The sequence below is a fragment of the Podarcis tiliguerta genome (genome assembly GCF_965153285.1).
Source record: "Podarcis tiliguerta genome assembly, chromosome: 1".
Taxonomy (NCBI): Eukaryota; Metazoa; Chordata; class Lepidosauria; order Squamata; family Lacertidae; genus Podarcis; species Podarcis tiliguerta.
Genome location: NC_139534.1, coordinates 103,846,083 through 103,861,033, shown reverse-complemented (window position 1 = coordinate 103,861,033; position 14,951 = coordinate 103,846,083). Strand labels below are relative to the sequence as shown.

At 41.4% G+C, this 14,951-nt stretch overlaps 1 protein-coding gene across 2 annotated transcripts in view; it reads right to left on the bottom strand.

The window, feature by feature from the left end:
• Positions 1-3,333: 3,333 nt before the first annotated feature.
• LIN52 (lin-52 DREAM MuvB core complex component) overlaps positions 3,334-14,951 on the bottom strand; it is a 37,441-nt gene continuing 25,823 nt past the window's right edge. Inside the window, exons 6-7 of one of the 2 annotated variants that reach the window (XR_014512822.1) lie at positions 7,089-7,149; positions 3,334-5,522 (exon numbers count right to left, since the gene is read on the bottom strand). Coding sequence is in view for 1 of the 2 variants with exons in the window: in XM_083447235.1 (XP_083303361.1) it covers positions 5,467-5,522 (56 nt within the window). In the remaining variant the exon portion in view is untranslated. The remainder of the gene's footprint in view (positions 5,523-7,088; positions 7,150-14,951) is intronic. The other variant, XM_083447235.1, reaches the window with a different exon arrangement.

The window sequence follows — 14,951 nt, the reverse complement described above, 5'->3', positions numbered from 1 at the left end:
CCAAGCTGGATAATCACCAATTTTCAGATGACGTATTTTCTGAACTTCACTTAGAACAAAACCACTGAAGTGCTAAAATGGTGATGCATAGAAATGTCTGGAGTCACATCCTGGAAAGTTTAATGAGATTTTACACACACACACACACACACACACACACTTTAAACTGTGGGTAGAATAGAATAGAATAGAATAGAATAGAATAGAATAGAATAGAAGACTTTGTAGAGTTGAAAGGGGCCACAAGTGCCACCTAGTCTAAGCCTCTGCAATGCAGGAATCTTGCCCTCTGTAGGGGCTCAAACCCACGACTGAGATTAAGAGTCTCATGCTCTCCATTTTAATGGAAAGTCTAGATGTTCACCCTGCTGCTATCTTCAGGGTGCCACTAAAATTATGCAGAGCAGGGATTGGCAGCAGCTAAATGCAGATCTATTAGTAGATTGCTGGATAATTTTAAAGTAGGTCAGTTGTTTGTGAAAACAAAAAGGGCTCCCTCCACTCTAAATTAAGGTGTTAGATAGCTGATGTATAAATCTACATCTTAATTATCTGTACTACCTGTGTCCTAAGACCTAGCAGGCATGGCCTCCCACTGTGGGGTAGATCTGTGATATTAGCTGCCTGGCAGTTGTGTCACTGCTGCTTACTAGGAGTGGGAAGGGGGAAGAGCAGGGCAGGAAACACCGGGTTGACTTTGCTGACCTCTCCAACCCCCTCTCTCTGTGAGTACCAATGACAAACCTGCTAGGAAACTAGTGTTGCAGCTCCACTGCCGCTGGACAAGCCATTTCATCCTTCATCTTGCCCATCTGCCATGCTTGCTGGGGCTGATGGGAGTTGTAGTTCAGCAACATCTCAAGGGCCAAAGATTTTCCACACCTGGCCTATTTAGTATAGCATTCTGCTTCACACCCTGAATCATCATATTCCTATGGGAAAGTCACCAGCCAGAGCATGGAGGAAATAGCTCTCTTCCACTGTTGTTCCACAGCAACTGGCAGGAGAAGACCCCTAGAAAGCTGTCACACAAAAGTCTGCCACGTTCTGCGTTTGCAACATCAGAACCTAGTGCTTCAGGATATTAAGGGCTGCTAAAAGATTTAATAGGATCAACAGGGTACACTTGAATGTAACATTTTTCTCTTTGAATGTCTCCTATTCTCCAAGCTTATTAAGGTATGGAAATGCACAGCTAAGGCTTTCAATTAACTCTATCCTTTAGTAACACCATGCAGCTATGATTACTGAATAATATTTAAAACCAGATTAAATTGAATTGCTAATTAGATAACCTCCCCGTTATTACAAAGCTACACTTTCCATTGTGGACCATAGGAGATTCAAGTCAACCCGAAGGAAGACTCCTTCCGTAATTATCTCAAAACACTCCAACATTTGCCAGACTTAATTAATACAAAATGACTTCACTCTAAATGTATGAAAGCAAGTGAATTGGGCATCCTGAAAGACCAGAATCCATCTTGCTCTATTTATTATTTGGATGTTAAAATACAAAAGAAACTTGAGACTGTACTCAAAATTTCATATGGTTGTTATAGAGGATATTTGGGGATGTAGACTGAGAGAGAACAAGTCTTACTCTTTATAAAGTAACTAAATTCTGATTTTCAAGTCTCAAACTCAGGTGAACTTCAACTGTGACATTTTAATTGTACTCTCTTCCTATGGTTTTATATAACCAATTCCAAATATGAGACTTTTGTCACTAGAGGCCCAAGTGACCGCAATGGCTAGAAGCGTCTTTCGGCAGCTTCATCTAGTAAGACAGTTAGGACTGTTTCCAGACCAGGATATCCTGACCAGTGTTAACCATGTATGGTAACTCCAGATGACTTACCACACTGAGCTTTATGTGGGGCTTCCCAGTATCACTTTCATACTATGCTGCTGCCGAAAGAATTGCCCCGGCTGCCAATTCACTACTGGCCTAAGTTTAATGTGCTGGTTTTGGTATTTAAAGCCCTATTTAGCTTGGGATCAGGATACCTGAAAAATTATCTCACCCCTTATACAATCAGTTGATCACTGCTCTGCAGGTGAGGGCTTTCTGCAGATACACTGCATAGAACAGACCTCCTCATACAATGGTAGGAACCTGTCCTTTAGAACTCTCTCCCTATACCATACAGGCAGCGTTAGAAACTCAGATAGCTCCTTAAACCAGGGTTACAGTTGCCAACATGGAATGCCTAGTTGCCATTTTTTCAGTGAGATGGCTCAAAAGTCGTATTTTTCAATACGACTTTTAGGGTCCTGAAATTAATTCTGTTTGTGCTGATGAAATATAGCAGGTAGAACTCTACAGAAAGTGTTGCTAGTGTGTGAAAACAGTCAAGCTAGAGGAGGGAGAAAGGTTGTTTTCTGCTGCTCCAGAGAAGCGGACACGGAGCAATGGATCCAAACTACAAGAAAGAAGATTCCACCTAAACATTAGGAAGAACTTCCTGACAGTAAGAGCTGTTCGACAGTGGAATTTGCTGCCGAGGAGTGTGGTGGAGTCTCCTTCTTTGGAGGTCTTTAAGCAGAGGCTTGACAACCATATGTCAGGAGTGCTCTGATGGTGTTTCCTGCTTGGCAGGGGGTTGGACTCGATGGCCCTTGTGGTCTCTTCCAACTCTATGATTCTAAGATCCAAGGCTCCCCAGGCATGCACCTCCAGATGGTGGAGACGTCAGGCGCCATTCTGGCGACGGGGCATCTTCACTTGGATGCAAGTGCCTGATAAAGGTAAAGGGACCCCTGACCATTAGGTCCAGTCGTGGCCGACTCTGGGGTTGCGGCGCTCATCTCGCTTTATTGGCCGAGGGAGCCAGCGTACAGCTTCTGGGTCATGTGGCCAGCATGATTAAGCCGCTTCTGGCGAACCAGAGCAGCGCATGGAAGCGCCGTTTACCTTCCCACCGGAGCAGTACCTATTTATCTACTTGCACTTTGGATCTGAACCACCAACCTTCTGATTGGCAAGTCCTAGGCTCTGTGGTTTAACCCACAGCGCCACCCACGTGTGCCTGGCACCTGGCGAATTTCCAGTGTTGCATATGGGCACCGTTTCTATTTTATTTTTTGCATCTGTTGAAGACCTTTCTTCTCCCAACAAGCATTTGAGGTTGAGATTTCTATCCCTGTAATTATAATTAGACTTCAAATTGTTTTTAAGATACATTTTTATTGTTAAATTGGCTCAGGCTACTCTATGGGAAGCAATTCATTAATGAAATATATAAGTAATTCCCAGCTGGGGCATACATAGAATCAAACTGATATTTGGCTAAAAATCACTGGTGAAACAAAATTCCTTATTTCACATGCTTTTGAAAATGCATTGTTTAATCTTTATTTATTTTAAGAACATGGAGCTATAACATACAGGTTACTTGTTCAGGACAACCCAATCAAGTATTACTACTATTTATAAAAATACATTCCCATCATATCCAAGACTGAAAAATATAAATATATAAATATCCCAACACTAGGGCATATCCTATCTATGAAGGATAAAAGTTTCCAGAATAAAAAAGAAATGCTTTTTAACAACTAATTTTAAAAATGGTAACTAATTTTAAAAATGGTGATTCGTGACTAGGCTGGTAATGTGAAGTTACCCTAGGTGTTGCCTAAACTTTTCAGTTTCACAGCCTCAAAAATGTGTTTCAAAAACCTTCACAATAAAAACAAATATACAGAGCATGAGGAAACTGGAGCTAAACACTTTCACATTCCATTGCTTTCAATGGGAGAATTCAGAACTCTCTGTCCCAACGTAACGTGTACACAAAAACCCATTTTGTGATGTTTACTATATACATATGAAAAGCCACAAATATATATAAAATAGATGCAAGAATTTCAATATGCCTAAACAAATATAAACATTAGGTCAACATGAAAAACATTTCATCAACATTTTTCTGGCCAACACCACAGTTTCTCTTGCTTCCAATCTCATTGTTCACCATTATTTGCTCCCACAGCAATGCAACCTCAAATTTGAGCCCCAGTCATGCATATTGTGACCATATGTGACCATTACTTAAACAAGTGAAGACTTTGCTAAACTTCTTATGCTTTGAAAAGTCCCTCTTGTTATTGGATATACAGATACCCAAGGATTTACAGCTGAAACTGGCAGGTGCGCTGCAACAGAGATGTCTCACTTGTGTACTGTACAAAGTGCCTTAACACAGAATTGCTTGCAGGATCACGTGAAGTTGCATATATATAGTTAGTTGATTATACTTTATTCGTACAGCTCCAAGCTTACCCTGTATCACCTGCAAATTGAAAAGAACACTCTAAGGTCTCTGTGCTGAAATATTTCAATGTATATCCAGTGCCCACAACATAAATGCTTTGCTCTGCCCTGGAGAAAAGTGAAATCTATATAGAATTTTCAGTAGAATATTCAGGCCACACCCAAAGTTAAGCTGTTTTGAATCCCACTTATTTCAGAATGAGAAAGGTTCAATCTCCCCACTGAGATGCATGGGACTTAAAACTGCTTGCTTCTGGCTGGATTATCCTCAAATGTTTAACTAGCAACTTCATAATACAATATCCTAACCATACATCTTGTGGACAAGCAATTTATTGCTTGTGGGTGGGTGGGGGAGATGTGATTCAAGTGATACAATAATGACATCTCTCCAATATGTTTCTTTGTAAGAGAAACCAATTTTGAAGAACCATCTTCTGGGTATTAACGATTGGAGGATATTTTCTTTCATTATTTAGAAAGGCCCCTTCCACGTTTCCCACCCTAAGAGACAAATATATATTCAAACAAACATACATCCATTAATTCATATTACATGTTGGCACGTGGCTCCCAATCCCACTCAGCACCTGAGGCTATGTGAGCTTTGGGAAGAGAAACCACATCATCTTATCTGCGATGTTTATGGCCAATACATACAGCTAACTTCGAAGGAAATCAAACATGTTTTGCAGTCTTGAGATTAGCCAAAATGTAAAAAAAAAAAAAAGTTTTCTTTCAGGACCACACTTGTGGTGGCTTCTTCCGTGTGGCATTATTCATGTTGAGTTCTTGTCCCAAGAGGAAAAGAGGGACATGCACATGCATGCAGACATATACTTGTATACACCATGTGATGTACAGGCCTATGTCACAGAACCAGGTAATAAAAAGCAACTCTGCTTTTATTTTAAAAAATATGCTGTTGCCAATGAATGAATGAATGTATCCATTTTGACACGCCTGGCATAAAATTATTCTAGCAAAACGTGTAGGGGTAGTAAAGAGGCAGGCAGGTCAAATGGTTCTGCTGGGGAACTCTTGTCTGTCCTTGCCAAAATAACCTGGATGTGTCGCTTCAGAAAAGAGGTGAGGTAAGAGAGCATTTCTGTAAGCACCAGGCATTTGGGGAAATTCTGGTTGTCTTCCAGCAGCCAGGTGTATTTCTTTCCAAACTCCATATTCAGCTACTTTTTGGGTTTTTCCAGGATGTTCAGAAATTTCCCTCGAGTCATTTCTCTTGCTGAAATCACAAGAAAGAAAGGAAAAAAAGGCTTAACATAAAACAAGTAGAGCTGGATAATTTACAATATTTAACCCCACTTGTGAAATTCATTTAAAATGGCTTTCTGGTGCCAAGAGGTAGCAAAAAAGATATAAAGTGAAGAAATAAATCTGTGCTGCGGTTCTGAGTTCCTAGCAGTCTGGAATTGCAGGCCAAGCACTGAAAACGTCAAAGCTCAGCTGTAATACTCACAAGCTGTCTCATTTCTTACTACACCCACTTCCTTTATTTCCTCTGCGGCTAGCTTCAGGTTCGCCCTTTCAGTTTTCCTGCTATATCCATCTATGAATAGTATAATCTAGAGCGCTATTGCTCCTCCTCAGGGCATCTCTTCCTGGATGCTATAACCCTTCAGAGATTATGGACCTCTGTCTCCCTCCATTTCAAGATTACTTGTCCCTGGCTGCTTATGATCTTAAACATAAATGAGACAGCACTTCCACTCTCCCTTGGCAGTGATAGTCCCTGGATGCTATAACGTAAATGGAGTTTATATTCCTTCAAAGTAGTTCATCTATGGATGGTGTGTTAAAGTAGAGTTTACAGAGCTGTGCTCTACCCTCTCACGCTGTATTGTCATTCCCTGAGTGGTTAATACAGCAAGGGAAAGTATATATATGCTTCCCTGTGTGACATCAATCTCTGTGAGAAGCACCACAGAGCTTTTACACAGCTACTTTCCTACAGAAACATTTCTGACTTGGAGTTCCAAGGTTTTAGCTGCAGGTGTCCCAAAGACCAAAATTTCAATGAGAAAATACACAAACACTTTCCCTCGCATGCTGTCTCCCCATACTTAAGTAATAAGTAAAATGCCCATTCATTGTGGTGGATAGGTTATATGCAGACAGAGGGCTAATGTATTGCAAAGACTCCTGGGCATCAAAATTCCCTGTGGGAGCCTTTACTATGAAGGTCAGACCAGCCAATCTTGAGAGTGGAGGGAAGATTTTGGCTGCAAGGAAAGGACAGGCAACTCCCCCCTTATGTGGGGGTTACATTCTGGGCCCCTGCGCACATAAGTGAAATGTGTTTAAGTGGGGAGCACCCAGTGAAGTCCTCATGGCTTGCAAGGAGACCCTCCCCAGAGCACAAAAAGGATGTCTTCTTCAGGTCTTCTTGCGATCCACCTGCCTCTTCCAGGTTCCTGGCGCTGGGGTTGTGCGCAAGTAGATTGCACACAAGTGGGGAGTTTCCTGTATTAATTGCATAAATTCAATGTGGCATCTTGGGGTTCTGGTAGACAGCTTAGTGAAAACATTGGTTCAATCTATGGCAGCTGTGAAAACTCCATGTCATAATACTGAAATTAAAACTGCTAATACTGTAGTGTCTTGTTTATACAAATCTAAGCTGCAACCACACTTCGATATTGTGTACAATTTTGTACAAACAGAAGGAAGCACTCCTTCAAACACTTGACGGTTAAACGAAGCTACTCGCTAACTTAGATGGCTTTAAAAGGGGCTCAACTGACCAATGGGGCTTGTAAATTCCCTTTCACTTAGAAGCATCTTTACCTACAACTGACATCAGGTGTAGGGCAGATGAAACTTCTGTGGGCCAGAGGTTCTCCACTACTGATCTAGAACATGTATATAATAATACCCTTAAGTCAGGTCCAATTCACAGGACTGTAATTAAGTAAGGTGCAGGTTGAGTGATTAAAAAATGGCTGTGTGATTGTTTTCCCACACCAGAAACCCAGCTTTACTGCACCATCCAAATACTTATTAAATGTGCCGAAGTGATGTTGGTAGTGTTGAGGGGCCCTGAAGCAGTCACATAACCACAATGCACACAGAAAATAGAAAACATGAAACCATATTCACTCAACTGACATTTAGTTGCAGAAAAACAGTCAACTATATTGAACCTTGCTGTGTAACCTGAAGACTATTCTTTCCTATTTCAAATTTTGCCACGATTACACCATATATGTGAAGTTCAGAGACTTAAAAAGTGCAGTGAGACGCTCCGGGAGGGGGCCCTTTTCTTTTCTAATTTGTATAAAGGGGATAAACCCTAATAACTTAAAAACACCATGACTGGAAGTTTGAGGTTCAAGAAAGTTGGCTTTGAATTAAATCTCATGCCCTGCTCTTGCTCGAGTAATGTCAAACTGCAGCATTATCAACTGATGGAGTGGAAGTTTTCCACAGCCCCAGTCCCATATAGGAGATATACGAATGTGTGACAACTAGGCGCCCCTGAAGAGGGCTGCACCCTATAAATCAGCCTGCGAGCACTGACTAGTTCTGCGCTCCAAGTGAAATTACTGTGAGTTGGGGGCTGCTCCTGAGCACGTGCCCTCCTGTTCGCTTGTCATCGGAGATGTTAACATTTCTGATTAATTCACAGACCTCTCATTTTATTCTTCATTCCTTTATCCTTGCTATCCTGCTCTGCCGCAGCTTAAAGATTCTTACCGACCTGCTACAATAATCACCACCCGGCTCGCCCTCCCCCCCCCCCCACCTGGTGAAATTGTTTAGTGATGCCAACCGCGCTTTTAATTTGCAAGACATCAGACACAGAGGTAATTTATACCAACATCTGTTCATTTCTGACTTCTGAAACAAACTCGCACATGCTGCTACGAAATCCCATTAGGAGCAGGAGACAGCCTTCTGCTATTCTGTATTCCTCTTCTCAATACACACTTAGGAGTCAACTAGGCTTTAAATTTTAAAAGCTATAACACAAAACTAAGGTAAGGTCCTTATAGCCATCAAATAAGCAAGGGCCATCCAAATTGTGCAGAGAAGTTTCTGCATTTTGCTACTTTCTTTGGGTGTGCTGATTGTCTAGCAGCTGATCTACCCAGACACGCACTCCTTCCCTCGCAGTATATTGCTGGTAATAGGCAAATTCAGACAGGATAGTGCTCTTTCCCAATATTTTGGGCACTCTTCCCTCTGGGTTGCCCCCCTCCCTGTAGTTTACCCCACTTTGGGAAGGAAACCCAAAAATGTTTCTTATGCTAAATGGTTCTTTTTGTTTAGAATCGGTCCAGTTCAACATTTCCCCCCACCTCATTAAAAATCTAATTCCAGATATGCTTATTTTGGTTGAGAAACAAGGAAGAGAAGAAAGTGCAGTCAACATCCTAAATGCAATTGTTATCAGGGAAACTTACAGTATTAGCTGTCGCTACTGACTACCCATGGGAACGAGGGAAGCCAGTTACGTAGTAGAGGTACGTTTTCAAATAAAACAGATCAACAAAATTGTACTAGATTACATTGGAATATTTTTTTAAAATATACTTAATCCAAGGGACTTGCCTACTGGAGGTGGGGCATCATACAATTTTTTATCATTCCAGCAAAAAACCAAAGCATGAAAGAGAAGCATGAATTGCCCTAACCAGGCAAAATTTACTCTCTCTATCACTACAATAGAAAACCAACAATGGATACAACTGCAATAGCTCGATTACAAATTAATCTCCTCAGTTAGATGGGGAAGTGGGGGCACTAAAGACCACAGAAAACAACAATTTAGGATGTAATCGGCCTAGGTTACAATAAAGCTGAGTATTTCAACAAATCCGCCCTTTCCTGGGACTACCTAGGAAACAGCCATTGGGTTGCTATAAATAACAGAAGCTCTTGAACCAGGAATTAAATTTTCTGCCTTAGAATAGATGGATCTCAAACCAGGTAGTGGACAGAAGAGGCCGAATCCAAAAACGGAAGCTTAATTTCCCAGTTGCTAAGGAGGGTGGAGCACAGTTTAATATAATCTCCTCTTTGGAACTTCAATCCCTCAATCCTGTATTTAGCCTTGTTGCCTTGGTCTCCCTTCGCACTACAACTGTCCCCAAACTGCCTCCCGCAGTAAATTTTGTGGCTGTTGGTTGAAGCGATTCAGTAGTACAGATTGATTTCTTGCAAGTGAGGAGATGAGGGATTACCAAAAGCAGCCCTGGTTAACAAGATTGGGTGCAGAATCTCCTGCGAGAGCAGCCCACTCTGCCAGCGCTTTGCATCCTTTCACTATGACATATGGGTTTCATTACACAAAGATTTTCCCGATTTTAACTTTGAGGAGATTACATTAGAAACTCAGGGCTATCTTTACATCTGTAGCAATTGAAAGGTTAAGTAACATTTTTAATCAAATGACAAAGACTCATAATGTTTGGCCTTCGGTCCAAAGTGGAAACTGCAGCTAGGATGTTCCTTCCAATGGCAATTTAATTAGAAAAGAACCCTCTGCTGGAGATTGGGGCTCATTGGTCCCCAACATCTCATAAAGGGCATTCTCATGCATATAGTATCTCTGCGCCGCACTGTGTCATAAGCTCTGGATAGTCAGGAAATAATGGAGGATTTACTATGATAAAACCAATGAAACCAGTGACTTACATTTATGTAAGCAGCTATCACTCTGAAGGATCCTTAACAGGAAAGGGGAGATGGCTTGTTTTTGCATAAAGATGCCCAACGTGTTCAGATAGAACAATCTGCATTTCATTTAAGAGAAGGACCATAGCTCAGTGGCAGAATAGCTGTTTTGCAGAAGGAAGGTTCTGGGTTCAATCCCTGGTATCCTGAAACCCCAGAAGAGCTGCTGCTAGTTAAGAGTAGACAGCACCGAGCAAGACAGACCAATGGACTAACTTGGTATAAGGTAGCCTACTTGATGCAATTAGCAACAGTCAACACCGCCAATGCCATTTTATGCACTCTTATACATAGCACACAGCTGTAACTAAGGGCAGTTCTGTAAAATACTTCTAACTTCTCAACTGCTTTTCACTGATGTGCTATGTTCACCATGTTATAAGAAACACGGCTTTGCAAGCAGACCTATATGTAAAATCACAGACCATTAGCATAGAAAATGCATGTTGAGGGATCTTAAGTGAAGAGTTCTGTTTTCATAAGAGCCTTGCCCTGTAAGTTTGTTAAGGGCAGAACGAATAGTAGTTGAAACATGCAACTTATGCCAAAGAAACTGAATGCAGACATGGAGATTAAAATATAATTGTGTGCGCTGTTTTGCAGTTCTATACAACCTTCCATTCATGGATGGAATGTTGTTTACATATACTGGCTTCACTTCATCATTGCAGATCTATAATTTTACTTTCTAGTTCCAGAATACAGTGTTCACGTATCAAATATATTGTTTGGTTGTTGCCAGTGCTATTTTTCTAGAAAAAGAGGTTCTGGAACTCACCCTTGTTCTCTTACAATAGCAATGGCACCCTCATAAGAGGTGCCGGAACTGAGTTCCAGAGAGTTCTGGCTGAAACAAAAAAGGCCTGGTTCTTTCTGTTCTAACTATTTATTTGTGCTTTTATCTTGTGAAGTGCCCTGAGATCTTTCAATGAAGAGGGGTATATGAATCTAATAAATAAATAAATAAATAAATAAAAGATGAATTATGAGTCATATCTGGAACATGTTATTTATAGCACTGGACTTCTAAGTGATGAAGAGAAGCTGATTGTGCTGGTAATATTTGCTCTACGTATTTCAAATCTTGATCGTGAAATACTGTGACTTAACAATGGGCTGTATCCAAAACTGTCCATGCGCAAGTGGACATTCTACTTGCATAATGTGCAAGTATGTCATCCCCCGCTGCATGGATGGATTCGGACTACCTGAAAAGATGTTCAGAATTTCAAAGGAATTTCTCTATTGTAATAGGTTCTCCTTCAGGGATTTTCTCTTTCTGGCCCCTTTACAAGAAAGGAATAAAAACTCTTACGGTACTCAAAGCAGATTGGACCACCATGGGCTTCAGTAGACTGCGTAGGAATAGGCTGTGCTGTTGAACTTAATAAACACAATCAAGGTAAAAGCCAAGAACATAAAACTACCAGTATCAAATTCACTAAGTGCTATTTTGTTTCAACCAACCTAAATATGAAGATGAATGTATTGGGAGCACCTCCCACTTCCAAGAAACTGACAGCAGCCAGCTTGACCTCCTTGACCCATGATCTCCATGACACTAAGTGTAGGGAAAGAGTTACATCTCCTCGCCTTGAAGCCAATAAAACCGCTCTTGATTATAATTTAGATAAGAGCCACTGGATTGAATAATAATGACTGAAACTCCCTTGGCTGTTTCACCTTGAGACGTCCATCACTGGGTTAAACATGATGCTAATTGCATTTGGATTGATTAATTTCTCTCACTCCTGTCTATTCGAATAATGCTTAACAAAATAATCACAGTACCCAGAGCCAAATCTTCTCCGTCAAAGGAATGAAGCCATCAGAACCAGCAGAGATGAAAGAAATGAAGATGACCCGTAATTACTGCTACGGTGATATCATTACCATATTATAGAAAATGAGTGTGGCGAAGGGGGAGCGCGGGGGCTGCGATTATTATTTATTTTTTAATGGAACCTTACATCCCAAGAATGCAGATCTGACATAGTAGAGCATGTAGATATACAGGGTGCGAGGGGAGGGGGTTTCTTATCTATTAAATTGCAAAATGGAGTGATCACCAAACCTTCAGATACATTACATGCTATGAGGTGGCTACTCCAGTCTTTCATTGCAATAGTTCTTTGTATTTGAACAGCATAGAGATGGGATGCCTGTCTCCCTAGTGAAGTCTTAGACACCCACTGCAGAAACAGTACTTAACTGTGACACTAAAACCATCTTTTTATTTTAAACTTGCTTGTTACTGGTGGCCTTGTTCTGAGGCTCCAAGTGCCAAATCCAGCTGTGATCAAAGGAAAGCTTCTTTTGAAGGGCACAGTTATTCCCAATACACTAATCTAAATCAATAAATGAACTGCTAACTGAATCAGGTTATATATTCATTTCTCAGCAACACTGTAGGATAGCTTTAAATGGTTTATTGCTGTGGCTTCAAATGGCATCAATAGAATACATTGCCTGGAAGAATTTGAATGAGAAAGCAACATTTTCAGCCCGCTTTTTCCTTAAATACCCTCTCATTTGAGAAAACAAAATGGCTTGGCAATTGTATAGAAGCTTCAACCACCTGTGCTCTGCAATTCTAATTGTAGTTTATACAGTTCAGTTCTCCCACTGCTGGTTATGTCTGCCCTGTGGTTTCAGGAAAAGGAGAAAAAGTAGGAACCAAGCAGCTTAAAATATTTATTCTGGCATAAGGCCAACTGTGTGTGTGAGCACACATACAAGCATCACATGCAAAACCAGCCAATATCAAAGACAAGTAGTTAAATTATGAAGCTAATAAACTATAAAATATTACATAAAGCTACAAAAAGAGAGCCTCCAGGTATAGCAAAAGACTGAGCAGTCATCACTATAAAGTAATGAGAATTCTATCACATAAATATCACACATGATGTCTCATATTACTAATATCCATTCTTTCCATATAATGTTAATCATAAACTTAATTACTAATCCTACACTCAACACATTTACTAATAGAAAACCCCCTGCTTGGGTCCAGTTTTCTTGACTCTGCAGGATTAGTTGAGTCCAATCATAGACATTTTCCTTGGTGGCATCCTTAACCCTGCAGGAATCCCTCCAAATGCTAACCACAGTTATCAACCCCTTATCAAACTATTAAAGAGGACAAAGTAGACAATCCACTTCTCACCATGACTGGTTAGATAAAGAGAAAAAGCTGAGAGAGCTCCCATTGCTGGTTGAGGTATGCTGGGATAGTAGGGGACAACTTTAACCTTCCGCAAGTGTTAGAAATCTGGCATAAACACCTGATGGGGGGGCAGTGGGGATGAGCATGCTGCCTCTGCTCCCTGTCAAATCCCAATGTGTGGAAGAAGACTTTGTGATACAGGGAGCCATTTTCTTACACATGGCATGTGAAGGTAAGCAGGATGGTGAGTGGTCTAGAAGTCAAGGCCTATGATTAATGGTTGAAGGAGATGGATGTTTAGCTTGGAGAAGTGAAGATTAAAGCACAGGGGACTGCATGGTTGCAGCTCTCATATCTGAAGGGGTGTCATGCAGAAGGTGGAACAGACTTCCACGTTACTTCCATTGGAACTGCAAGGAAGCGGATTTCAACTGAACATTAGGAGAAACTCCCTAATGGTAAGAGGTGTTCAGCAGTGGCACAGGCTGCTTCAAAGGGTGGACTCTCCTTGACTGGAGGTATTTAAGCAGCGGCTGTCAGGTATGTTGTAGCTGCACATCCTGTATTGCAGATGCTGCAATAACCAGGCAGACTAGACGACCGCCAAGGGCTCCTTCCAACTCTATGATTGTATGCGTTGTTGTTTCTATAAATCATCATCCATGATTTTCAACACTGGCATTCTGATTGTGAAGTTCTTTGTATTGAATACAGCAACAGATGAACAATCAGAGAATCATAGAATCATAGAGTTGGAAGAGACCACAAGGGTCATCGAGTCCAACCCCCTGCCAAGCAGGAAACACCATCAGAGCACTCCTGACATATGGTTGTCAAGCCTCTGCTTAAAGACCTCCAAAGAAGGAGACTCCACCACACTCCTTGGCAACAAATTCATGGCTGAATAGAGAATGGCTGGTAGGTGTGGTTGTGGATCAGACATTGAAGCTCAAATGCACTACCAGTTTGGAGGGGTAAGAGCTGTCAATGGGTACCCAATCAGGCTCTTTTCCTGCTGCTGGCATGATCACTCTCACATCCCTGCCAGGAAAGGAAGGGAGAAGGAGAGAAATGAGTGTGTAGTGTCCTGAAGCTCCACAAAGTTTCCCAGCTGACTGCTCCGGGTGCATTCACTCACTCAGACAGAGAAACTCCAGAGACTGGGGGTCATCAAAGCACATTGTGTTTGCTTGGGTGGAGAAACACTAGTGAGTGCAATGCTGAGTTCCATCTGTAGCACATTCTAAGACCCCCTTTACACACATAATTCCTCGGGTGGTTGTCGCTGCCTCTGCAGTTGTATACACACAGTCCCAGATAACTAATTACTTCAGCAAATGTGATTTGGCCTCCTGGAGGAGTGTTTACAAGCCACATAAATGACAGACCTTGCCAAGGGGATGAAAGTTGTTTGTGCAGTTTGTAAACAGACCCGGAAGCCAATCCACACGGGGAGAAGTGATATGCATAGTCGTCCCTTTCCTTTTTTCCTTCTCAGTGTGCCTCGTGTGGTGGCAGCTGCCAGACCTGGGCAGAGAAGGATACAAAAAGGAGTGAGGTTGCTGGAGCATTACCCTCAGGAAGGCAAGAGGAAAACTTTTATTTTATTTGCACAGAAAATGTGGCAGCAAGAGGAAATATATTGGTCAAAATTACTGGAGATCGTGAGGGAAAAACAGGTAATCATGTAGGACACAAATTGCATCCTCATCAATACAGCCTTTCATAGACGTTGCCTACAGGTTTTAAAATAGAACTTAGGAATCGTGAGAAATTAGCTTCTATGTAAAAGTGAAAATGGAA